General features: G+C 44.5%; 1 protein-coding gene across 2 annotated transcripts in view; it reads right to left on the bottom strand.

The window, feature by feature from the left end:
- Positions 1 to 25,955, bottom strand: part of arhgap17a (Rho GTPase activating protein 17a) — a 61,733-nt gene that overhangs the window by 11,246 nt on the left and 24,532 nt on the right. For both annotated transcript variants that reach the window (XM_083634730.1, XM_083634729.1), the window contains exons 3-16: positions 19,737 to 19,841; positions 18,139 to 18,171; positions 15,948 to 16,024; positions 13,026 to 13,137; positions 11,789 to 11,865; positions 11,311 to 11,428; positions 10,082 to 10,150; positions 9,739 to 9,820; positions 9,340 to 9,467; positions 7,608 to 7,719; positions 5,088 to 5,169; positions 3,299 to 3,379; positions 2,528 to 2,641; positions 526 to 617 (exon numbers count right to left, since the gene is read on the bottom strand). In XM_083634730.1, coding sequence (XP_083490856.1) covers positions 526 to 617; positions 2,528 to 2,641; positions 3,299 to 3,379; positions 5,088 to 5,169; positions 7,608 to 7,719; positions 9,340 to 9,467; positions 9,739 to 9,820; positions 10,082 to 10,150; positions 11,311 to 11,428; positions 11,789 to 11,865; positions 13,026 to 13,137; positions 15,948 to 16,024; positions 18,139 to 18,171; positions 19,737 to 19,841 — 1,282 coding nt within the window. The remainder of the gene's footprint in view (positions 1 to 525; positions 618 to 2,527; positions 2,642 to 3,298; positions 3,380 to 5,087; positions 5,170 to 7,607; positions 7,720 to 9,339; positions 9,468 to 9,738; positions 9,821 to 10,081; positions 10,151 to 11,310; positions 11,429 to 11,788; positions 11,866 to 13,025; positions 13,138 to 15,947; positions 16,025 to 18,138; positions 18,172 to 19,736; positions 19,842 to 25,955) is intronic.

Genomic DNA, 25,955 nt, shown 5'->3' with positions numbered 1-25,955 from the left:
TTACCAAGAACTTGCAATCATGTCGGTGGGGGGACATTTTATTGTCCCTCCATTTCAAAACTCATTCCGTTGAGCCTGCAGAAGGCTTTGCTAGATGAGGGACAAGCACTGTTAAATGAGGAAATGGCATTTCCTCATTCCTCACAACAAGGAGTTGACGCCGCGGAGTCACATTTTCGAGGAGCTGCACGCTCCCTCCGCCGAGCTGTGCTGATAGGACGCCCAGCTGCGGCGACCCCCTCGGCGCAGTCAGCGCCGGCGATTTCGCGTGAGCATAATTTGCGCTTAAGTGGCACAGATACAGGAAGGGTCTGGAAGTTGAGGTGTCTCTATATTGAAAAGTCTCAAATAGTCACATATGGACACGATGGGAAGGAGAAGGCATTGAAAGAGCTTACTGTACAGTATATCCATTGTGTATGCTTCCCGTCTGTGGGTGACAGACAACTCATTGAGATGCATCAAACCTTGTAGTTGACCTGCAGAATATACAGTAAAGCACAGAGGAACCTCAGAGGAACGTACCCTCAGGAAAGAACCAGTCGGCGTGCTGGATGATCGGCTCAATGATGGTCACCACATGCACAGAGGTAGCTGCAGCCAGCTCAGCCAGACTCCTGGGTGTACACACACACACACGAAAATTTGATGTTTGCCAACATACGTAACTGTAAAATAAACTAAAATAACAGACTGTAGAAATCCACGCCACCGCCCCTTGTTTTGGTTTAGACTGGGATCACGCCTCTCGAGACATTAGATTTCCTTTGCTTTATACAGGGTGGCCACTCTTTTATAATGATACATTTCAAGGACTTTTCACTGCTTCTCTTACCACAATATTTTACTCTATTCATTTACTTTACATTCTTCTCTTTAACTTCATTGTGCACATTTTGAACTGTAAATTCCTATTTATCACTCGGGTCCTTGTGATGTGTGTGTATATTGTATATATTGGACAGGACTGCACTTTAGATTGATTTGTGTGTATATTGTATATATTGGACAGGACTGCACTTTAGATTGATTTGTGTGTATATTGTATATATCGGACAGGACTGCACTTTAGATTTTTTGTGAAATCCAACCAAAACTAAGTCTATGTTATTCTCTAAAGGTAAGAATACCAACCTAGAAAGTCTATGTATATCACTAAAATTGGCTTTTGCATTGAGTGAGTCTCTGAATATAAGTATCTTGGCATCTGGATTCAAGGATTGATGATACATTTTCTTTCAAATTCCATGTTGATAACCTTGCCAGCAAGCTGCGTCAAAAGGTAGGCATTTTGTACAGAAACAAATCCTGCTTTCCCATGTTCCACAGGAAAATAATTGTGGAAGCAATCTTCCTATCGGTGCTGGACTATGGTGATGTGTGTAGTTTATAGACATGCCACGTCTTCCACGTTAAAACCTCTTGATTCAGTGTATCACTCTGCCCTTCGATTTATCACAGGTGCTAGTTAGAACACTCACCATTGTCTCTTATATGACATGGTTGGCTGGCCATCTCTCGATATGAGATGAAAGTCACTGGTTTCTATTTATTTATAAGACCCTTACATTTCTGTGTTGTTAAACCAGAATGTTGGTCCTTACCATACTCCATCAACTGACTGGCTTGTTCTCAAGGTGCCCCCATACTCGCACAGAACTTGGTATGACTGCTTTCTCATACACTGCTCCACATTCTTGGAATAAGCACCTCCCAGTTCAAAGTTCTGGCCAGTTCAAAGCCATGATTAGAGATGATTGTGTATCTTCTTGTACCTGCCTTGACTGAACTTGATAATTGTCTAGTGTGATCGTGCTATTATATTTCACTCTGTATTTTTTTAACTTATTGTTTTTAACTTACTAGGCACTAGGCCCGCCCGCTGCGCGGGCTCGCTATCACCCACCCTGCAGCTCGCCAAGCTAGCCCTGCAGCTCGCAGGGTCAGAGCACAACAGCCAATGACACAGCGCAGATCAGCAAATCACTGTATGTTTGTAGCCTATGCAGAGTGATGCTGTAGATAGGAAGAAAGTTTAAATCCAAGCACTTCCAAGTACTGACCCATTGGCAACCATGTTTATACAGTAGCTAGCGAGTGAATGTTATCCTTCTTCTTTATCCTCACTACTTCCTCCCACTCTGATCCCCTCTTAGCCCTTGTTCACACAGGACGCCGAACGTAAGTAGAACTGAAGCTTGAGGCAGGCACAAGCTGAACTGACGCCTAACCGTTCACACAAGCCTTCTCTTTTCCTCTCAGCGCCTCCTCGGCGCGCCTTGAACCCGCCCACAACTACCATTGACTTCATGCCTGGCAGCTTCAAGCTTCACGCTTGGTAAATAGGTATGAATCCTGAACGATCGCTTGAGCAAGGCGTGAGCATGGCTTCGGCGTGGCTTCAGCGTGACACGCGCGCGGGTGGTGTCAATGGCTTCGCCTGTTAACAAGGACGCCTAGATGAAACTTGTGGGTTCAGCGTAGGTTGAGCGTTGCTTCGGCGTATGTAGTGTGAACGGGGGCTTACCCCTCTGTCTTGGCCCACAGCAGATTTGGTCCCAGGACAATGGCAATGTTGCTGGGAGTCATTTTGTTGACCTCGCTGTCCTGCGCCAGCTTGGCTAGAAACTTCACCAGATACCTGCGTGACCACACACACACAGACACAGACACACACAGACACAGACACACAGACACATACACACACGCACAATGAGTCAAGGTGTGGACCCAGCTCCAGACAATAGACAAAACTGGGACACTGCTGTCATCAACCCATGGATGGCACCATACAGTCCTGAATAGGGAGCTTCTGTAATATAAACCAGGGTTCCCACACCTTCTTCACATCAACAAACATCAAATTAAAGGACTTTCCCATGGCTTTCCAGGCCCAAATCACTCAAATTCACCATCGTTTGAGACAGGGATCAAGGTTAATCACTGTTAACTTACAACACTGAGAATGTTTATAATGAGAACTAGCAGCTTTACAGAAGCTCACAGACAACAATTAAAGAGAGAGGTTTGAATGTGTCAACACTTCTCAACTGTGCTGTTACAGTGATGGAAAAAGAACTTCAATTTATATTCATGCACATAATATATAAATCCAATCACTTTCAATGACCCATGTCTATTTATGTCTATTTTCAAAAACCTTCAAGGCCTCAATTTTTTTCTCAAATCCACAAACTTCGAAGGATTTCATCAAGGAGCCGTGGGAAGCCTGATAAACACAAGATATCCAGTGTGTTCAGGTAGGTGGAAGAAGAGTTGGGCAGTGGGCGTGGCTAACCTCAAGTTGGTTTTGTTGTTCTTTGGTAGCTGATCACAAACGAGCCAGAGAGCCTGCAGCCTCTTGTCTGGATCTGACACACTGAAAGAGAAAGAGGCAGACTGAAAGCAGAGCACAGAACAAGGCCAATCTCCAGCTGACTAAATGCACTAAAACAGCCATTCCCAAACCTAAGAATGACGCGGGCCTATTTAGGAAATTGAAAATCGTCTGCGGCCACCCAGTTAGTTAGGTTAAGTTAAGTTAGTTAAGTACAGTGCCTGGGTGGCGAGCAGACAACGATATCTGACAATTTACCTGGAACTCAGTCAAATGTTATTTCATAGTTTTCATAGTGAATTAGAAAATAGTTGGGGGGCCACCCTGCACCCTATTGCGGGCTGCTTCTGGCCCCTGGGCTGCAAGTTGAGTATCACTGCTTTAGCAGGTTGAAAATCGGCAAAGCCTTCCTTTTTCCTAATCTGTTGTAACCCATTGATACCTGATGCAGCATTTGTGTGTGTATCCCTTTAAGACCGCGAACCGCGTGACGCAGTCTTAAAGGGATACACACACAAATGAGGGATATACATGCAAATGCTGCATCAGGTATCATGGTTAACCTTTTCATTAGGATCCTGGTATGACAACCTAAATGTCCAAAAGAAAAAAGTCTGGGTAACATTGTTAAGGCAGCCAGTAAGATCATCGGCAAGCAGCAGCTATCCTTGTCAAACATCTTTGATCGCCTGAGGAAAGCAAAGTCGATGTTAGAGAGTCCAAACCATCCTATTTTTGAGGCATCCGACCCCCTCCCCCCTTCCTTCAGGACAGAGCTACAGAGTCCCCAGGGTAAAGTGCAATAGATTCAAATTTTCCTTTGTCCAAAGTGCAATAGGTATGCTCAACTTGCACAATAGGTAATTGTACCTCGCACTTTTGCACTTTCTCACACTGGAGCCGCTGCACTTGATCTTATTTGACCTTTTTTCCTATTTTATCTTTTTTATTAATCCATATTTCTATGATTTGATCGGTGTGCTGTCATGTGTTGTAGTGTTGCACTGTTGTTGTATGTACTGTCTGCTTTGTGCTCTGTCGCAGGACGAATTTCCCCCAGTGGGAAAATAAGGTACTGAACTGAACTGCCTGGGTCCAGAACTTTGAATCAGCCCACTCCACCGACTTGACTGCTTATGAGTTGACAATTCAGTCTGATATCAGCTAACATGCACAATTTCATGGCGATCTAATGTTACCTAATGTTACCGACTTAAAATAAAAAGATAACATAACTCGCTTTGACACTACATGTCACAGTATAGAAACAATACACAAATCCATGTAGCTCTTGTAGGTCATAAAGGTCCTAGTCTCGCTGGCCAGCCTCCCCTCCCTACCGTGAGAGGAGTCTGGTGCCGCAGGTCTCCATAGTGGGATTGCGATGGGCGGCGCTTAGCGGCAGTGCCCTTGGAAAATAGTTTTCAACAATCCAACTTGCCGTTTTCAGCGTGTAGCAACGAGCTAGCGTGTAGGTTTCTGCCGTTAGCTTGCTAGCTAGTTAGGGTTGTTGTTTTCATTGAGGCGGCAGGGCACTATTTACAGCGACACACAGGGAAGAGGGAGCGGAAGCCACTCTGATTGACATGGTCGGAGCCAATGACAGAGTTCGTAATAAGCGGACATCCGGCTGCCAACGAAACAGTCGCTCCAATGGGAGAGCAGCTGTAGAGCAGGGGAGGGTTTCGTCCCTGTTGATAACATTGTGAGCCTTGATAACGTTATGAGCCTATAACGTTGTGAGCCTTGCCTGGATGCCTGGATCCACTCGTCATAAAGCTGGAAGGTCATCAGAGGTTCAGGGAGTTCCCTCAGGTAGGACTTCAGCGCTCCTGAAACCACAACGTTTTAACAATCATCCACTTTAAATATTATCTGGAGGTCACATTTCATTCTGAAACCTCTCAAATGTGACAGTGAATCTATCAGCCCACCAGCAATGTTTCCTGCTCTGCACCCAAGGGTTATATACATACATATATATAATACCATCATAATATAATATATATACAAACATATACTGTATATAATACAATCAGGGAAGGAATTTACCTACATTTGACGGTGGCTGATACATTTGTCTTATTCAGCCACTTTGGTAGGTAACCAACTATGATTCTGAAGTCTAAAGCCCAATTTATACTTCTCAACACTTTACTCGCGGCACTGTTGGTAGTGTCACGAGTCTTCCTGAAACTCATGAAGTAACTATGTTGACTATATGACTATACTTTGACTTTGCTGTATGTGACTTGTCAGAAGCGACACCGACACAGCAGAGCCTGCGGCCGGGTTGTGAAGATCCATTTGCGCTCCGCTCACCAGATCACTCTACCTCTCACCAGATCACTCTACCTCTCACCAGATCACTCTACCTCTCACCAGATCACTCTACCTCTCACCAGACCACTCTACCTCATCACTCTACCTCTCAAAGAGATCACTCTACCTCTCACCACTCTACCTCTCACCAGACCACTCTACCTCATCACTCTACCTCTCAAAGAGATCACTCTACCTCTCACCAGATCACTCTACCTCTCACCAGACCACTCTACCTCTCAAAGAGATCACTCTACCTCTCACCAGACCACTCTACCTCTCACCAGATCACTCTACCTCTCACCACTCTACCTCTCACCAGACCACTCTACCTCATCACTCTACCTCTCAAAGAGATCACTCTACCTCTCACCACTCTACCTCTCACCAGACCACTCTACCTCATCACTCTACCTCTCAAAGAGATCACTCTACCTCTCACCAGATCACTCTACCTCTCACCAGACCACTCTACCTCTCAAAGAGATAATAATAATAATAATAATACATTTATCTTATATAGCGCTTTTCTAAATACTCAAAGTCGCTTTACAGAAAACACAGAAATAAATACTTTAATTTAGAAACATTCATGAAAGGTGGAAACAGTAGGTAGAGTGGAGTGAGGTTAGGAGGAGAAGGCGAGGTTGAAGAGGTGGGTCTTGAGGGCCTGTTTGAAGGATGATATGGACTGAGATTGGCGGATGAGGCTGGGGAGAGTGTTCCAGAGGGTGGGTGCGGCAACTGAGAAGGCCCTGTCGCCCCAGGTCCGGAGCTTGGTCCTGGGGATCGTCAAGCAGTTGGTGTCTCCAGACCTGAGGCTACGGGTAGGGACGTGGCGGGGGAGGAGATCAGAGAGGTAGGGGGGGGCCAGGTTGTTGAGGGTTTTGTACGTGATGAGTAGAATTTTGTAGTTTATCCTGTATTTGACTGGGAGCCAGTGGAGGTTATGGAGGACGGGAGTGATGTGGTCTCGGCGGCGGGTGGAGGTGAGGAGGCGGGCAGCGGAGTTCTGGACGTATTGGAGTTTGTTGATGATTTTGTGGGGGGAACCGTAGAGGATGCTATTGCAGTAATCGAGTCTGGATGTGATGAGGGCATGGATAAGAGTTTCAGCAGCGGGGAGGGATAGGGAGGGGCGGAGGCGGGCAATGTTCCGGAGATCACTCTACCTCTCACCAGACCACTCTACCTCTCACCAGACCACTCTACCTCTCACCACTCTACCTCTCACCAGACCACTCTACCTCATCACTCTACCTCTCAAAGAGATCACTCTACCTCTCACCAGACCACTCTACCTCTCACCAGACCACTCTACCTCTCACCAGACCACTCTACCTCTCACCAGATCACTCTACCTCTCACCAGACCACTCTACCTCTCACCAGACCACTCTACCTCTCACCAGACCACTCTACCTCTCACCAGATCACTCTACCTCTCACCACTCTAACTCTCACCAGACCACTCTACCTCATCACTCTACCTCTCAAAGATATCACTCTACCTCTCACCAGATCACTCTACCTCTCACCAGACCACTCTACCTCTCACCAGATCACTCTACCTCTCAAAGAGATCACTCTACCTCTCACCAGACCACTCTCCCTCTCACCAGATCACTCTACCTCTCACCAGACCACTCTCCCTCTCACCAGATCACTCTACCTCTCACCAGATCACTCTACCTCTCACCAGATCACTCTACCTCTCAAAGAGATCACTCTACCTCAGTACCTCGCATTGAGAAATCCAACTTCCTACCTGCAGACACGGACAATCCTGCCTGTATGGACGCCCGACCAAGCTGGAGGTAACACGGCGACTCGAACCTGCGACAATCATCTTGGTAGGCAAGGAATCTACTGCTGCAGTCCCCGGACTGATACCGCCAAACAAACACAAAACACACGCAAACAAAAAAAGGTTCTGATTCGGGACGTACCAGCGACAGCGTGGGGGTCGGAGTAGAACTCTTCCAGTTGTGAAGTGGAACAGTCCAGTGCTGCCTTTAGCTTCTTTAGTTTGGACGCCCCTGCAGCAATCCTGAATAGACCCTGGCGCGCGCGCACGCACGCACGCGCGCACACACACACACACACACACACACACACACACACACACACAGACAGACAGACACACACACAAACAAACACTTTTATTTAGATCCAAAAGTAGGGTAACTATGAAAGATGAAAATATTTTTGAAGGTTACAGTAAAGTGCAGTATATATGATCAAACCAGACACTGGATGCATGTGCTTGTAGACACAGGAGAAAAGTACTGTAGCACAATGATAACTTAATAGCTAACACAGCCATTCCCAACCTGTGGGCCACAGAGGCATCACAAGTGGGCCGCCAAACCATTTGCAAAACACTATGATTTTTTTATTATTATTATTATTATTATTATTATTATTATTATTATTATTATTATTATTATTATTATTATTATGTATGAGAATACATTTGTCCATTGTTGAATGATAGTTATTTAATTTAAAAGTAGTGCCGGCTACCTCTTTTCCTGCCAAAAAGACCGATTATGTGCATTTTGGATTAATATTTCATTGTGTGGTGAGTTCCCGAAGCACAACATGTATTTTGGTGCCGTGAGATGTGTGTTTTGGTAGATTTTTAACAGCTGTACCATTACCCTCCATTCTATGGCGATTCTAACTAACTTCACAACTGTTGCTCACTGTAAACTATGTGGACAGTGCCGGTAAGGCATGGTGTATCTTAGTTATGTGGGGGGAATGTGGCAAATTAGCTAAACTCCAAAAAAGTGGAGTATCCCTTTAAGTATTCGAATATATTCGAATGTTTAGAGGGAATATTCAAATATGATTTTGGGGCAGTTTTGACAGGCCTATTGTCAAAACTGTACTGTCCCTACACCAGGGAACGAGCAGGGCCACAAATGTTGTGTACAATCAACACTTGCAGTCTTTCACACGTGCGTGCGCATACACACACACGCACACACACACACACGCACACACACACACACACACGACTGATTTATGGACAGGAGACAAGTAGATTCCATTGTATTCTAAATGTGTTGTGGGGAGGGGACGTCACACACACATATCATAAATCGACATTGCAGCATAATGGTGGACATTTTGTCTGGCTGTGGGAATAGCATGACAGAAATGGAAGCAGCATTTTTGCCCTGTTTGCTCCTCCCACCTCCTTGAGTCTGAAGAGATTCATGTGCACAGACATTTACAGCTTGCGTTCAATTATGTTTGTGAGGTGTTTTGGAGCTTATGCTTCCATGGTTTGGAGGTGTGTGTGTTTATTTGCGCTTTTATAACACAATTGCTGTGAAACTATCAGAAGAAAAAAACAGTTTAATCCCTGCATTTCGCGGTTTTACGCCGCTTGTTCTCCCCATTCACCGTCAACCTCGCTCGACCACACAAACACGCTCCGTCTGTATCTATCTCTCCTCTCGTTTTCAACTTCAACAACAGTCCATATTCGTGCACGTTTTGAATTGTGCTTCACAGGTTATTTAGTTATAAATTAGACCATTAAATTAGCAAAATAAAAGGACAAACATCATCCAACAATCGTCCAAAAAATCCAACTGGCGGTGGACTCAGCCAATTGTCGGTCGGCGATATATTCGTCCAATCGCCCAAACCTACAACATAGTTTACCTCCTCCTTCATGCCCGTCTCCAGCAGCATCATGATACAGGCCTCTATGGGCAGGGCGATCTCTCGGTTGCTCCTCTTCAGATGTTCATCCAGCCCTGTGCCAAACGCCGGCTTCTCTGTCCACGAGTCTACACAAAGAGGGAGGGGAGAGAGACAATACTGTAGTAGGCCGGGGTACAGGGTTAGGGTTAGGGTTAGGGTTAGAGGCCATTTTAACTTGACAACATAAACATTCTAAATTGCCCCTAGCTTACTTCCTGTTGCAGTGTTTGCTAATGCAATAGCTGACAGGAAATAAGCTAGGTTTCAAATTAAGCAATAAACCCAGAGAAGCCATGGTTTACAGTGAATTTACAACGGCTTCAGTGTGTGAGAAATGGCATGTGTGTGTGTGTGTACCTTGCTGATCCTGGATGGTTGGCAAGACACTCTCCAGAACAGTGAGAGATTTTCTGTGGTAATCAGCTTGAGCTTCTAAGAGCTGGAAACAGAACAAAACAGTGGGAGTGAGAGAGAGAGAGAGAGAGAGAGAGAGAGAGAGAGTGTGTGTGTGTGTGTGTGTGTGTGTGTGTGCGTGCGTGCGTGTGTGTGTGTGAGAGAGAGAGACGGGGGGGGGGGGTGAATGAGCGCAGCAGTAAATGACAGCTAAGAAAATAAAATGGTTTGCAAATTCTCTGCTCCCCAGTCAGTGAATCTGCAGCTGTGAAAATTCCCACAGAATGGCATGCAGACACTCACTCACCATGACGTAGTAGCGGGCATAGTCCCCTTCTTTTGAGAAGAAATTGTACATGTCTGCAGCAAGTTGATCCTGCACAAGAAATACAGCTCATTAAATGACATCCATTATCTGAATGAGGAAAGGAATGAAGGATGAGACAGACAGAATGCCTCACTACCTCGTGTAGCGTTACTGCAGCAGACTGTCATTAACAGTCTAATAAGGATCCCATCTGCCTCCATTACACACTGACATCTATCTTTCTGTTCTTTGTTTTTCTGGATTTTTTTTAAATCACGATTTTCAGAAAACGCTTCAAAAGTCATGCTCCTCATTTGTGAAGATTATCTTGCTGAACACGAAGTTCGCAGTTTCATGAACTTTTGTTAACCACAAACCTTATTGCATGCATTTAACCAAAATCCCCATACAGAAATCCCATTGACTTTGAGACTTGGGAACAGGAAGTACAGTAGCATGACGAGCTGAGTTGGCTCATTACGCCATCCCTACGGTAGGTACTCTATTATAGCCTACTTTCCCAATTCCCCCAGCTGTCCCGGGCGTTGCTCCACCCCCTCTGCTGATCTGGGGAGAGTTGTAGTCTAGCACATGCTTCCTCCAATACATGTGCAGTCGCCGACCGCCTCTTTCCACCTGACAGTGAGGAGTTTGACCGGCAAGACATAGAGCGTGGGAGGATCATGTTATTCCCCCCAGTTCCCCTCCCCACCCGAACAAGTGCCCCGACCGACCAGAGGAGGCAGTAGTGCAGTGACCAAGACTCATACCCCACCGGCTTCCCACCCACAGACACGGCCAATTGTGTCTGCAGGAACGTCTGACCAAGCCGGAAGTACCGCTACCAGGAACTGAACCCGCGTCTCCGCGGTGGTACTTGCACACTACCCAGACTCTCAATCCAGTGACATCTATCCAATGAATGGCTGTTTCAGGTAGCAGGAGGGTGGGAGTTAGCACTCAGCTAAGCCAATGGGAGGCTCACACAGTGAGTCAGAAACCCTCCCTAACCCCTCCTGGCTGAACTGGACTCCACAAGCCAACCGGCTAACCTCGGCTTCCTGGACAGAAAGTCTGCGCGCGTGTGGGTGCACGTACGCACGCACGCACGCACGCACACACACACACACACCTCAGCTTAAGGGATGTGTTCATACACACACAGCTGACGGGGCATTTTCAGTCATTTGAGTGTGTCAACGAACTGGACTCGGAGTCTTCTTCGTTACCTTGCACAGCTCCACTTTGTTCATGGCCTCATCCACCTCCTCCTTCAGCAGGTCAGCCTTGGCAGTCAGTGCTTGCGTGTTTGTTCCTGAGATTATTGACTTGGTTGCCTGCAACCATCTGAGTTTGGAGAGACAAGCACACACTGGTAAGTTAAGATGTTGGAGAGACAAGCACACACTGGTAAGTTAAGATGTTGGAGAGACAAGCACACATGGTAAGTTAAGATGTTGGAGAGACAAGCACACACTAGTAAGTTAAGATGTTGGAGAGACAAGCACACACTGGTAAGTTAGGATGTTGGAGAGACAAGCACACACTGGTAAGTTCAGATGTTGGAGAGACAAGCAAGCACACACTGGTAAGTTCAGATGTTGGAGATGGACATGGAAATGAAATGACGCAAGAGCAATCAGAATCAGATCATGACAATGTGACTCTGGTAAGGTCTGGTGAGGGGAAGTGAGTTGGAGGATGAACCTGGCTCTGGCTGAATCGTAGTCCAGCACCAGTTTGGCCAACTGTTTCCTCTGCTTCAGGATGTTGGGGATATCCACCTAAAAGTGTGAGACCCAAAACACACATGGAGTTCAGACAGCATCAAAGATTATTCGAGTGATACAGTCTGATAGACAAACCTTGCCTTTGTCCTTCCTGAATGACTATCCTAAGATCCGAAGATTGTTTTTACATGTTCGGGGTGTGGGGGGGTCAATGAATGAATGAATCAATCGATCAATCAATCAATCGATCAATCAATCAATCAATCCTTAGATACTAATCTAACACTTCATCAATCAATCATGCCTTTTTTACTAGTAGCCTACATCAAGTTAAGTGGTAAAACGGTAGGCCGACCTACAACAGCCTCCAATGTGAAAACATGTATTCCCACCAAGCATGTTTGGAGTGGTTTCTTCAAACTCAGGAGCATTTACTCCTTTATTTCTGCTTGTTTGGCTGGGGGAGAACAATGACATTTGCAGTCCGGTGGCAAAACTCCTGGATCTTTTCCAAACAAACTGCAGTGCAGCTTGTTACGAGTGACCAACTACAGCAGGGGTGGGCAACTGGCGGCCCCGCAGGCCGCATGCAGCCCCCGACCTCACTCATAGGGCTTTCACACCGGCAGGGCTCCGTGTCGGTTCTGGTTCCGGGACCCAAATTTGAACCGGCCGGCGCGTTCAGACCGAAAAAATAATTGGTTCGGAATCTGAAAAGTTGGTTCTCAGCGGAACCAAAAGATAGTTGGTTTTTCCTTGGGAACCGTGACATCGCCAGTGGGCGTGTCTTATTCTAGGCTGTGAAAATGAGCAGGAAGGAGAAGGCAGTGACAACATGGAGAAAAATAATTTGCAGTGGTCTCCTGAGGAAATCACATGTTTAGTGGCGATTTGGGCATCTACCGAATCTCAAGAAAAGTTAGAAAGCAGTACAAGAAAGAGCAAGTTGTATGCCGAACTTGCGGAAGAGATGGCCAAGGCTGGCTTCACTCGAACGCCAGACCAAATAATTAATCAACTTAAAAAACTGAAACCGAATAATGTCCTCTCACTTTGGTTCCGCTTAATCTGGTGTGAACACGGGCTGGTTCGCCAGAAAGCACCAAGGTTCCCTGACTCCAGAACGGAACCAGAGCCAGAACCAGAACCAGAACCGTGTCTGTCTGAAAGTGGTATCAGTGTGGCCCCTGGGTTTTTGGTTAGGTTAGAGTCACCTCTGCTAGCTGGTTGAGGGGATCCAGGACGTCTTTCTCCAGCTGCAGCTCGTGTTGCATCAGCTCTGACGCCAGACGATTCTCTGCCTCCCCACACACTTCCATCATCTTCCTGTCAACACACTCGCACACAGGCACACACACACACACACGCACACGCACACACACGCGCACATGCACAAACACACAAAGCATCAGAAACACATCAGGAGAGAAGGGTGTACAAATCACACGGTCACACCTCTTTATGACATCAGCACAATTTGGGGGGGGGGGGGGCAATTTGTAAAATATGTCTTTACAAATCGGCTTAAGAAATCTTTTTTTTGTGTTCCTTCAGTTCTGTTCAGTGTAAAACCCTCCTCTCAAGCAAATGAACAAAAGATCTTTGGCAATGGTATCGGATTCGGGCATTTGAGGCTAATTCAAGCCGTTCCTGAGATATCGCATTAACCAACATCGGACGGACGGACGGACGGACGGACAGACAGACGTACATATGGACGGACAACCCGAAACCATAATGCCTCTGGCCTATCTATCGCCGGCGAAGGCATAAAAAGGCTCTGTTATCTTCACAACCATCCACCGAAAGTACCAAGCAGACCTGCTTTATTGCACAATCCAAATTTTCGCCAACTTGCCATTTTCAGTGTGTAGCAACAAGCTAGCTAGCTGCTGTTGTTGCACAGCGGTGGAGACATTTGAGAGCGACATGCAGGGAGCAGAAGAATCCCTTTCTGCTCCGACTGAGGTGGTCGGCACCAATAGCAGAGCTTAGACCCGCAGCCTGCTTCCTGCTTCCACGCAGTCAGAGTAGCACTGCCTCTATCAGTACCTGCTTCCAGGCAGTCAGAGTAGCACTGCCTCTATCAGTACCTGCTTCCACGCAGTCAGAGTAGCACTGCCTCTATCAGTACCTGCTTCCACACAGTCAGAGTAGCACTGCCTCTATCAGTACCTGCTTCCAGGCAGTCAGAGTAGCACTGCCTCTATCAGTACCTGCTTCCACGCAGTCAGAGTAGCACTGCCTCTATCAGTACCTGCTTCCACGCAGTCAGAGTAGCACTGCCTCTATCAGTACCTGCTTCCACGCAGTCAGAGTAGCACTGCCTCTATCAGTACCTGCTTCCACGCAGTCAGAGTAGCACTGCCTCTATCAGTACCTGCTTCCACGCAGTCAGAGTAGCACTGCCTCTATCAGTTCCTGCTTCCAGGCAGTCAGAGTAGCACTGCCTCTATCAGTACCTTCTTCCAGGCAGTCAGAGTAGCACTGCCTCTATCAGTACCTGCTTCCAGGCAGTCAGAGTAACACTGCCTCTATCAGTACCTGCTTCCACGCAGTCAGAGTAGCACTGCCTCTATCAGTACCTGCTTCCAGGCAGTCAGAGTAGCACTGCCTCTATCAGTACCTGCTTCCACGCAGTCAGAGTAGCACTGCCTCTATCAGTAATCAACAGCTGAAAGCAAAATCAGATCATTGTAGTGCAACATCACCGTCACTCTGTTTGTGACATGTGACACTAGTGACCTCATGCTTACAGCTTTTCTCTGTTTGTGACATGTGACACTAGTGACATCATGCTTACAGCTTCTGTGTTTGTGACATGTGACACTAGTGACCTCATGCTTACAGCTTCTGTGTTTGTGACATGTGACACTAGTGACCTCATGCTTACAGCTTTTCTCTGTTTGTGACATGTGACACTAGTGACATCATGCTTACAGCTTCTGTGTTTGTGACATGTGACACTAGTGACCTCATGCTTACAGCTTCTGTGTTTGTGACATGTGACACTAGTGACCTCATGCTTACAGCTTTTCTCTGTTTGTGACATGTGACACTAGTGACCTCATGCTTACAGCTTCTGTGTTTGTGACATGTGACACTAGTGACATCATGCTTACAGCTTCTGTGTTTGTGACATGTGACACTAGTGACCTCATGCTTACAGCTTCTGTGTTTGTGACATGTGACACTAGTGACCTCATGCTTACAGCTTCTGTGTTTGTGACATGTGACACTAGTGACCTCATGCTTACAGCTTTTCTCTGTTTGTGACATGTGACACTAGTGACCTCATGCTTACAGCTTTTCTCTGTTTGTGACATGTGACACTAGTGACCTCATGCTTACAGCTTCTGTGTTTGTGACATGTGACACTAGTGACCTCATGCTTACAGCTTCTGTGTTTGTGACATGTGACACTAGTGACATCATGCTTACAGCTTCTGTTTTTGTGACATGTGACACTAGTGACATCATGCTTACCGTTTCTCTGTGTTTGTGACATGTGACACTAGTGACATCATGCTTACAGCTTCTCTGTGTTTGTGACATGTGACACTAGTGACATCATGCTTACAGCTTTTCTCTGTTTGTGACATGTGACACTAGTGACATCATGCTTTCAGCTTCTCTGTGTTTGGCTAAGATCATGAATGGGGCTAATCGGCCACAGATCTTTTCAACAATGCAGCCCTGGCGTCAACTTTGAAACAGAAAAGAACAATGTCTTCATAATGACAACAGAATCTGAGCATGCATGTATCACGTTCAGCAGCAGGCTGACTGACCTACTTTCCCTTCCTCATCGTCTCCAGACAGACAGTGCTGCTTATATGTGAAAGCAACATAATAGGAGAAACCATCTGTAATTCAGGTTACAAATCCCTCTTTTTGTTTTTTGTTTTGTTTCAGTATTTGAGCCGTTTCAGTCTTCAGACAAGACAGTTACTAATCTGATCCTGGACGAAGAAACTTCTGAAAGTCCCGTCAACAGAAGACCAAACAGGGCAGCCTACTTGTCGTGGAGGCATGGCATTTATGTCACACTCTCTGGGGTGCATCTGCTCCAGATAGCAACAGTTGCCGAGGAGGGATGATAGGCTGTCTGGCATGTCAATCAATCACTCACTCACCCTATCAGAGAGTCTTCTCCTAGCTGGCTCCCGCCGTCTACCATGGCCTGGGAGAGTGACGTCAGTGGAAGCTTTTTCTGCCATGGGGGAGAGATGATGCAGACAGCGATTAGCCATCTAATGAGCCACAAACCAAACGCTGATGCAACAACAGTTAGTAGGGATTGTTAATGATGAATCAACAATCGATTAATGGCCGTTAAGAGCTGCAACGACTAATCGCTGAATCAATTATTTGATCGAAATTTATCGCCAACTATTTTTATAACCGATAATCATTTAAGACTCATTCTTACTGTTGGTCAGGACAAAAGAAGACATTTGATGATGTCATCTTGGGCTTTAGGGTGGCTCTTTCAGTTCAGCTACACTCTCAGTTCAATTCAGTCTGCTTCATCAATATTAGCTGAACACGAACAGTATTGCCTACATCTTCATAAATTAAACTATCAACTATTACAAATATCGTATCACATAGTGCATACAAACATCAGTGATAACAGGCCATGTCACAGCTGTGTCGACTATACTGGAGATCATCTTAAAAGTATTTCTTATCCAATTACCTACTCCATTCATCATTCGAATAATCGGTAGAATACTCAATTACTAAAATAATGAATAGCTGCAGCCCTAATCGTCATTAAGAATTTGATCAATCAAACATATGTTAACCGATTAATCGACAATGTGCTATTTTCTTTATTTTTTTACTGAAATGATTTATCACCACAAGAGCGAAATTTCCCGCTTATTATATACAGAGGAAGAATAAAGCCAAGCAAGTAGGCAAAAAGTCCAGTGTGGGAGAATTACACCCAAAAAGACAACAGTATTCATACAGCACTAGGGATGTCAACGGTTAACCGTTAATCGATTAACCGTCACTAACGTCGTTGTTCGGTTATTGCTGTCGGTCTATCAGTTAATATTATTATTATTATTATTTTTTTTTTTTTTGTCTATTTACTCAATGAGCTCATGCCCAAACAAGGCGTGTCTATTTAGATGCTGAAATGTTAATGCTTTTTGTGTTAGAAATTCTAACACAAAAAGAATTTGTGTTGAAATGTTGATGCTTTTTGTTAATGCTTGTTAATGCTTTTTGTGTTAGAAATTCTAACACAAAAAGCATTAACATTTCAGCATCTAAATAGACACGCCTTGTTTGGGCATGAGCTCATTGAGTAAATAGACAAAAATAAATAAAATAAATAAATAAATAATATTAAAAAATTATGAATTAACCGATAGGTTAATCGATTATTAGCGTCGGTTAATCGAAAGTGAAATTAACCGAAAATTGACATCCCTATACAGCACGTCTACAAGCAGAATGTCAGCTACTGCAGGAAGTTAGGTTGGTTGATTTAACTTGTTGTGTAGGCCTAAAGACGAGTGTAAAAACCCGCATTTTGTATTTTGTATGTCAAAAGTTGTTTATTTGTATAATGATTCATCGATTAATTGATCATGACCAAATAATCAATGGAAAACCCATGAAAACTTTTGACAGAAAGTTAGAGAGATTTGAGATGACAGATGTTCAAAAGGGACTTTACATGCACACTAAATGGATTAAATGGTGGAGCTTATGACCAAAGCAGAGGTTGACTTTACAGTCTCAAACAAACCTAACCCCAAAGTCACAATGTCATGCGTAGTCATAGAGTTTTGTAGGACAACCCGGAAGGTAGCATCGCGATGGGGTGACTCGTTTGGAAGTCAATGGGATTTGATTTTTAATGGATTTTTGGTTTGATACCTGAAAGGTCTGAGAAGGTCTCTGGTTAACACGAGTTTATGAAACTGAGAGCTGTGTTCAGTCTTCCCAAAAAGAACACCACTTTTATGATTTTTGAAGCGTAAATGAGATCAGCATTCAGAAAACGCTTCAAAAATCATAGAAATTATGTTCCTTTGTGAAGATTATCTTGCTAAACACAACGTTCAAAGTTTCATAAACTTTTGTACCACCTTATTTCAGGCATCTAACCAAAATCCCATAAAAAAAAACATTGACTTCCAGACGAGGTAACCAGGCAATGGCCACCTCCGGGTTTTAGGACTCAATGCCGCGGCACTCATTGAGAATGAATGGAGCTGACAGATGTATGAAGGTGAAACTGAGCATGTAGAGGTTCAAAGCAGAGAGGGGAAATCATAATAATAATAATAATCATGTTTTTACCTGACCGTTTCCTGCATAGAGGCGTGGGACGGACTGTAGTGCATGGTGGATGGTGTGGGGTAGAAAATACAAAACACAAATCATGTAGCCCTACTGTACATATTTAAATCATGTAACCCTACTGTACATATTTACATCCTGTAGGCCTACTTTACATATTAAAATCATGTAGCCCTACTGTATATATTTAAATCCTGTAGGCCTACTGTACACCCTACTGTACATATTTAAATCCTGTAGGCCTACTGTACACTCTACTGTACATATTTAAATCCTGTAGGCCTACTGTACATATTTAAATCCTGTAGGCCTACTGTACACCCTACTGTACATATTTAAATCCTGTAGGCCTACTGTACATATTTAAATCATGTAGCCCTACTGTACATATTTAAATCATGTAGCCCTACTGTACATATTTAAATCATGTAACCCTACTGTACATATTTAAATCATGTAGCCCTACTGTACATATTTAAATCATGTAACCCTACTGTACATATTTAAATCATGTAGCCCTACTGTACATATTTAAATCATGTAGCCCTACTGTACATATTTAAATCATGTAACCCTACTGTACATATTTAAATCCTGTAGGTCTACTTTACATATTTAAATCATGTAGCCCTACTGTACATATTTATATCCTGTAGGCCTACTTTACATATTTAAATCATGTAGGCCCACTGTACATATTTAAATCCTGTAGGCCTACTGTACACCCTACTGTACATATTTAAATCATGTAGCCCTACTGTACATATTTATATCCTGTAGGCCTACTTTACATATTTAAATCATGTAGGCCCACTGTACATATTTAAATCCTGTAGGCCTACTGTACACCCTACTGTACATATTTAAATCCTGTAGGCCTACTGTACATATTTAAATCCTGTAGGCCTACTGTACACCCTACTGTACATATTTAAATCCTGTAGTCCTACTGTACATATTTAAATCATGTAGCCCTACTGTACATATTTAAATCATGTAGCCCTACTGTACATATTTAAATCCTGTAGGCCTACTTTACATATTTAAATCATGTAGGCCCACTGTACATATTTAAATCCTGTAGGCCTACTGTACACCCTACTGTACATATTTAAATCCTGTAGGCCTACTGTACATATTTAAATCATGTAGCCCTACTGTACATATTTAAATCATGTAGGCCTACTGTACATATTTAAATCGTGTAGGCCTACAGGCTTAATATTAAGAAATAAAGGCCTCTACTCTAATATAGGCCTGCCTCCAACAAAGGCCCGGGGCTCTCTGTGACTCAGTAAATAAAGGCCCCGGTCACTATTAGAGGATTTACTGTATATATATATTTTGGGGGAAAAGTGAATTCTTAGGCACATTGTTAAATAGGTGCACTCCAGGGATGTGATCTAAAATAGTTAAAAAGTAATTTCTCATTTCAGCTCGACTTCAAGGAAGGCTAAATATTTGTGTGAGAGATGATTATTAAAAAAAAGGTGAATAAATCTGGGAGGAGTTGGTTAATTGGGGTAGTTATATATTTGTTAAGGCATGAGAGTAAGGCAAAGGTGTGTGTTCTGTTGTCACGTGCTTGATGTCCTTACATGTCTCTTCTCAGCCTCGGCCCCGATGTGTCCCTGCAGACAGGTGACCATCCTCTTGTGTGTGTTGTGGGACACCACCCGCACCGTCTCCATGCGCCTCTCGATCTGTACATGGGACAAGGCCACATGAAAGCACAAACCTTTTGCAAATAGCATCTACTGTATGTACCGTAAATTCCGGACTATAAGCCGTGGCTTTTTTCCCGTTTTTTGGCCTTTTTTGGCCCCTGCGGCTTATATAACGGTGCGGCTTATCTATGGATTTTTTCCCAAAAAAAAAAAAAAAAAAAAAAAAAATCTCTCTTTTTTAGCACTCTTTCTAACTATAAATCCACTTCTGTTTTAATTTCCTCTCTTGCCCTCTTTTAACAACATAACATAACATAACATAACATAACACAACACAGGTGGTGTTATGTTGTTTTGTTGAAATGTTAATAAATGGGAGCTTCCTCAAACAGCCATCTCTTTCCCGACAATCCCCTCTGTGCATGAACCCTTACATATGGTAATTAAACATTAAAACACACAAAAAAAAAAAAAAAAACATTAAAACACCCGCTTATAGTCCGGTGCGGCTTATATATGTAAAAAACAGTCAACTTTGCAGGTGCGGCTTATACTCCGGTGCGGCTTATAGTGCGGAATTTAAGTCACACAGCAAGCAAGCTTGGAGCAAGGGTCAAGAAGGCTAAAAGTTCATTCTGTTCAAAGTTCAACATTGTGTATAGGCAAAAAAAATGATAACAAAAGCAATACCAAGTTTTAAGTTTGTCAAAAATATCGATCAGAATCAGCTTTAGTATGTACACATACACGGTCTTTGACTCCGGTTTGCGTGGCTCTCAATATACTCTGCTATTGTATGTATAGCATCATGTACTTTGCTATTGGTACTTGGTCTGAAATGCTTTCTGCCATGATCAAGAATGCGTACAGGAAAATGCACACACACACACAGGCCTAGCAGTTGAAATGCAGACACACACACACACACAGGCCTAGCAGTTGAAATGCAGACACACACACACACACAGGCCTAGCAGTTGAAATGCAGACACACACACACACACAGGCCTAGCAGTTGAAATGCAGACACACACACACACAGGCCTAGCAGTTGAAATGCAGACACACACACACACACACACACACACAGGCCTAGCAGCCTGCCAGCAGTCTGAACTTGTGGTTCACACATCCAAACATTGCGTTTCCAGTAGAGCTGCACAATATATCGTTTCAGCGCAATGTGCACATGTGCAATAGTCACATAGCAGAATGTGCAATCTCAAGTAAGGTAAATTAACTCATAACATACAGTAATGCCACGCCTTCTCTGTTACGTTCTAAGCTCTTTTCCTACCAACTATAGTACCTTTACTCACTTAGGATCCTGGCTGTGGCTAATAATAATAATAATAATAATGATTGGATTTATATAGCGCCTTTCCAAGTGCTCAAAGCGCTTCACAGAATCATTATTCGTTCACACCATTCGTACCGGTGGTTCGAAAGCGTGGCAGCCACACATCGGCGCTCAACGGCCCCTCCGACCACCATCATTCATGTCTACATTCATACCAATCATACGAGGCAAGGAGGGTTAAGTGTCTTGCCCAAGGACACAGCGACAGCAGCTGGGAGGGAGCGGGGATCGAACCGCCAACCCTTGCGTCATTGGCCGACCCGCTCTACCTCCTGAGCTAAAGCCGCCCCTACAGTCACTTCCTACTATGTCAACCATGCAGGTTACCCACTAGGCCACCTTCTTAAACGGGCAAGGCTTGATAGACCTATTCAAGTCTTTTGTCGAAAATTCCTGTATTTCTTTTATATCGCAATATATCACAGAAGAAAAAATATTGCAATGTCAGTATTTTCCAATATCGTGCAGCCCTACTTTCCAGTTTCCACACGACTAACTCGGTGTGTTGAGGGCTAACGAGGTCCAGCACCGTGCAGATATGTGATTTGTGGCTGCCTTGAGGGAGCTCGAGGTCAAAGGTCACACATGAATATAAGGCCGGGGAGCGCCGGAATGTTCCCTTTCAAACACATGAGTCATCGGAAACGTCTCCATGGCAACGGCCACTGGGCTGTGACGGCCAGCGAGGGGTTAATGACTTTTAAAAGGCCTTTTTGATGGCACAGGCTTTCTCCTGTCTGCTTGCCCCGCTACACAGATACACACTGTGCTGTTAGCCTCACAAGCTATAACAGATACACAGTGTGCGTTTAGCCTCACAAGCTAGAATAGCATCATTGATAAGATGGTCAATGATGGGACTGGCAACTAGCTGGCTATTCTGTTGCCAGGTGCCTGACTGACAGCGACCAACAGTGTGAGCATTAAGCCTGGCCTATGAAAGCATTATCGGAGCAAAATAACTGCACACCTGTGACTGCGACTTTGTAGTTGTAGAAAGTAGTCACACACGTGTGTATTGGTCACTTTGAAGTCACAGAGAAAAACACTGTAGGATTGCAGACTTGTCGATGTTTTCTCCCTCTCTCCCACAAACACAACCATGTCAGTTACACCTTCTCAAATTCTTCATTGCAGGTACACAAATTCTATTCTTCCAATCACAAATCAAGAAAGTCATACGCTCACATTTTTGCACCAGTTGCTGCTGTGCATATGGTGCAAAACACATTCACACACCCGTATATATCACAAATGACAAGTTCCCTGTGCTCTGATGTTTGCACCACTTATCTCTGTGAAGTGTCCATTTGTACCTGTCGATTTGCTGTGAGTTGTTGGCACTGTTCAGAGATCAACCCTGTTAACCAATCAAAGGAGCTCGTTTTGGCACGAGTCACGGTACAGAGAGATAATGTGAGGAAAACGCCGCTGGTGGCTGGGAGGGAGGGAGGGAGGGAGGGGGGGAGGGAGGGAGGGACAAACATCAACTAAGAGCTGGAACAAACAATGTTCCAAATAGACATGGGAACAGTGAGTGCCAGAAGGCAAACTGGACCCAAACCAATGGAGACCAAACAAATGCGGAGGGAGGATCAACCGAATACCAGACAATTGTTTTTCCAAAAACAGAACATAGTCGGAACTCAGGAATTCCACAGCCTCCGAAGCAGATATCCGCCTCCGCCTCCCTCTGTTCTCTCCCTCTTACGTCATTCCCGACCCACGCTGGCCCCCTGGCATTCCCAAAACAGCTGGGTCAAATACAAAAACTGAACCGAACGCACGCTCACTCACGCATACGCACACATGCACTCTGCCTCCACAGGCTGGAGCCAGGCTGGGGAGAGGAAAAAACGAGGGATTCCCCTCCCTCCCCTCGAAGAACAGCGAGGGAGGAGATCCTGTGTGTGTGTGTGTGTGTGTGTGTGTGTGTGTGTGTGTGTGTGTGTGTGTGCGTGCGTGTGCGTATGCATGCACGTGTTTGTGTGGTGGATATGTTTGGGTTACATGGCGCTAGGCGTGTTGCTGTCTGCTTCCTTTCACTGTTCACAGGACAGGATCAGGCACAAAACAACACAAGATGCTGAGTATAAGGGCATCCAGGTAGTGCAGCGGTAGATTCCCTGCCTACCAACACGAGGGTCACAGGTTCACGCCCCTGTGTTACCTCCGGTGGGTGACCATTACAGGCACGATTGGCTGTGTCTGCGGGTGGGAAGTATGTGTCCTGCTCGCTGCACTCTTGTCGGTCGGGGGGCCTGTTCGGGGCTAAAGGGAACTGGTGGGGATAGCATGATCCTCCCACGTGCTACGTTCTGCTGGTGAAGCTCTCTGCTAGTGATGCGCGGGCCGCAGTTCTAACCGCGCTGACCGCGGATATCCCGCCCCGCGGATCATCAAAATAAACATTGTGATTAATAGCGGATGGGTTGCAGGCGGTTGAAACGATGTATCATTAATGAGGAACATTAATATTAATTACGTTCTCTAGTCTATGAACGTATTTTAAGCTACATTTTTCATCAGGCACATTCTTAGTCGCCTATTGTAGGATCCCCAAAGGACCCACGGCAGTGGTAAACAAAACAAGATGTGTTTGAAGAGAAGACGCGTTCGTATTTTCCCATACAATGAGGCAATCCAGTAAACTAAACGTAAACGTTTCTCATCCCGATTGCTAATTTATCCCGCTAATATCCCGATTTCAATCAAATGTCTGACTGTAGCGGGCTCAGTTTTAAAGCCAGAGTGAAGTTTGTTATTTTATGAAACTAGAAGACCTCAGGCATCTATTACCCTGCTATACAAGCTTGTCGAGAAAGGGGCTACATTTTGGCCACCGAAAAACTATTCTCAAAGGGGTCACTTGAGCTCTCACCCAAAGATATCACCATGAAAATGGGCTCTATGGATACCCCTTTACAGAGAGTAGCACGAGCATTTTTCGACAAGGCAGCATATAATCCACACAACAATGGATCAAATCACTGATGAAGCTTCGACGGACCTGACAGATCTGATGGACCTGACGGATCTGATGGATCTGATGGATCTGATGGATCTGATGGACCTGACAGATCTGATGGATCTGATGGACCTGACAGATCTGATGGATCTGATGGACCTGATGGATCTGATGGACCTGACAGATCTGATGGATCTGATGGATCTGATGGACCTGACAGATCTGATGGATCTGATGGACCTGACAGATCTGATGGATCTGATGACCTGACGGATCTGACAGATCTGATGGACCTGACGGATCTGATGGACCTGACGGACATGATGGATCTGATGGGGGAGAAAATGTCGCTCTTTTTCACAGCCTAATGTTGGCAGGGATGCAATCCTGTGACGCGTCAGAGAACAGGGAATCCCATGATGACTAAGGAGGACAGAGAGGGAGACACAGAGGGGGTGTGTTCATCGGTGGCTCGGAGAGAGGATGTTAACATGCCTGGTCAAGAGGATGTTATGTCTGCCCTTATTAGATTTTTTTACCCCAAATCTATTTTCATTTCAATTGCTAATATACTGTAATGTGTGGATGTGCTCATAAACAACCACATGCAAGCAAAGAACTAAGAAAAGGTGATTATTGTATGTACATAGACTGGCAAGAAGATATATTTCACTCGTGAACTTTATTAAACTCATGGAATTTGTTTACATTGTGTGTATAGTTCAGGGATGCAAAGTAGTCACTATAGGTAAGTCACCTTTTTGACCCCAATATAGGCCACTTAACTTGATTTCTGAGTGGTTTTGTGTATCTGTCACATTTTTAACTCTCCATGAGTTTGTCCCTCTGCAGTTATTCACAATTAAAATGGTAAAACATCAACAACATTGAAACATTTAAATAATATGGTATTTATTTTAACCATGGAAGTTATATTTAGAAATTCATTGCAATTGCCATTAACTCATTCACTGCCAATATCTGACTGGCATTTTTGGCACAGGCCAAGTATTTCCATAATGTTTGGTCATCTTTCAAGACCCACAGTAAATTCTGTACTAGGACTACAGTGATGTCCAATACCTCGAAATGAAGATCTAAGTCTCTACTTTCACCCCCAAAAAGAAAGTTAGCTTTTAGCATGTTCTGTACTCTACTTATAACCCTTTTTATACACCCCATGTTCACCAAAAAAGCCTGTCTGGGAAGAGAAAAGGGAGAAAAAAGCATTTTTGTAAAAGGGCACAATCTCAGGCATAACTCACTCTCAATTCTTTTATTTTGAACTGTATTGACATCAGACATGTAAATATTATTCGTTAGGACACAAATGACAAAAAAAAAAAAATATATATATATATATATATACACACATGAAGTGCTTTTTTTTTACATTCAACAATACAGTTTACTCGGTGTGAGTGTGCAGACAGACAGACAGACAGACACACCGACAGACAGACACACCGACAGACAGACAGACAGACAGACAGACAGACAGACAGACACACACACACACACACACACACACACACACACACACACACGATCCCCCTTTTAGATTTCTAACCCAACATAGGATAAGCAATAACCACGCCCTGTGGCGCTGGGATTGGCCAGGAGCAACACTGGAGGGCGAGCAGCCCAGCGATTTCATGAACCAACTGAAGAGCTCTTGAGAAGGACAGCGGGCTGCTGTGAGTGCCTTCTGCCCGCTGCTGCCTAGCTGTTCCTGTGTTTATTTTGATTTGTTCTGGTACACCGTCCTCGTCCATGTCTCCCTGTCATATCTATGATCGTTCCCGTTTTCCCCTCGGCTATT

The sequence above is a fragment of the Poromitra crassiceps genome (assembly GCF_964638095.1).
Source record: "Poromitra crassiceps genome assembly, chromosome: 4".
NCBI classification, from domain to species: domain Eukaryota; kingdom Metazoa; phylum Chordata; class Actinopteri; order Beryciformes; family Melamphaidae; genus Poromitra; species Poromitra crassiceps.
This window is presented reverse-complemented; position numbering and strand designations above follow the sequence as displayed.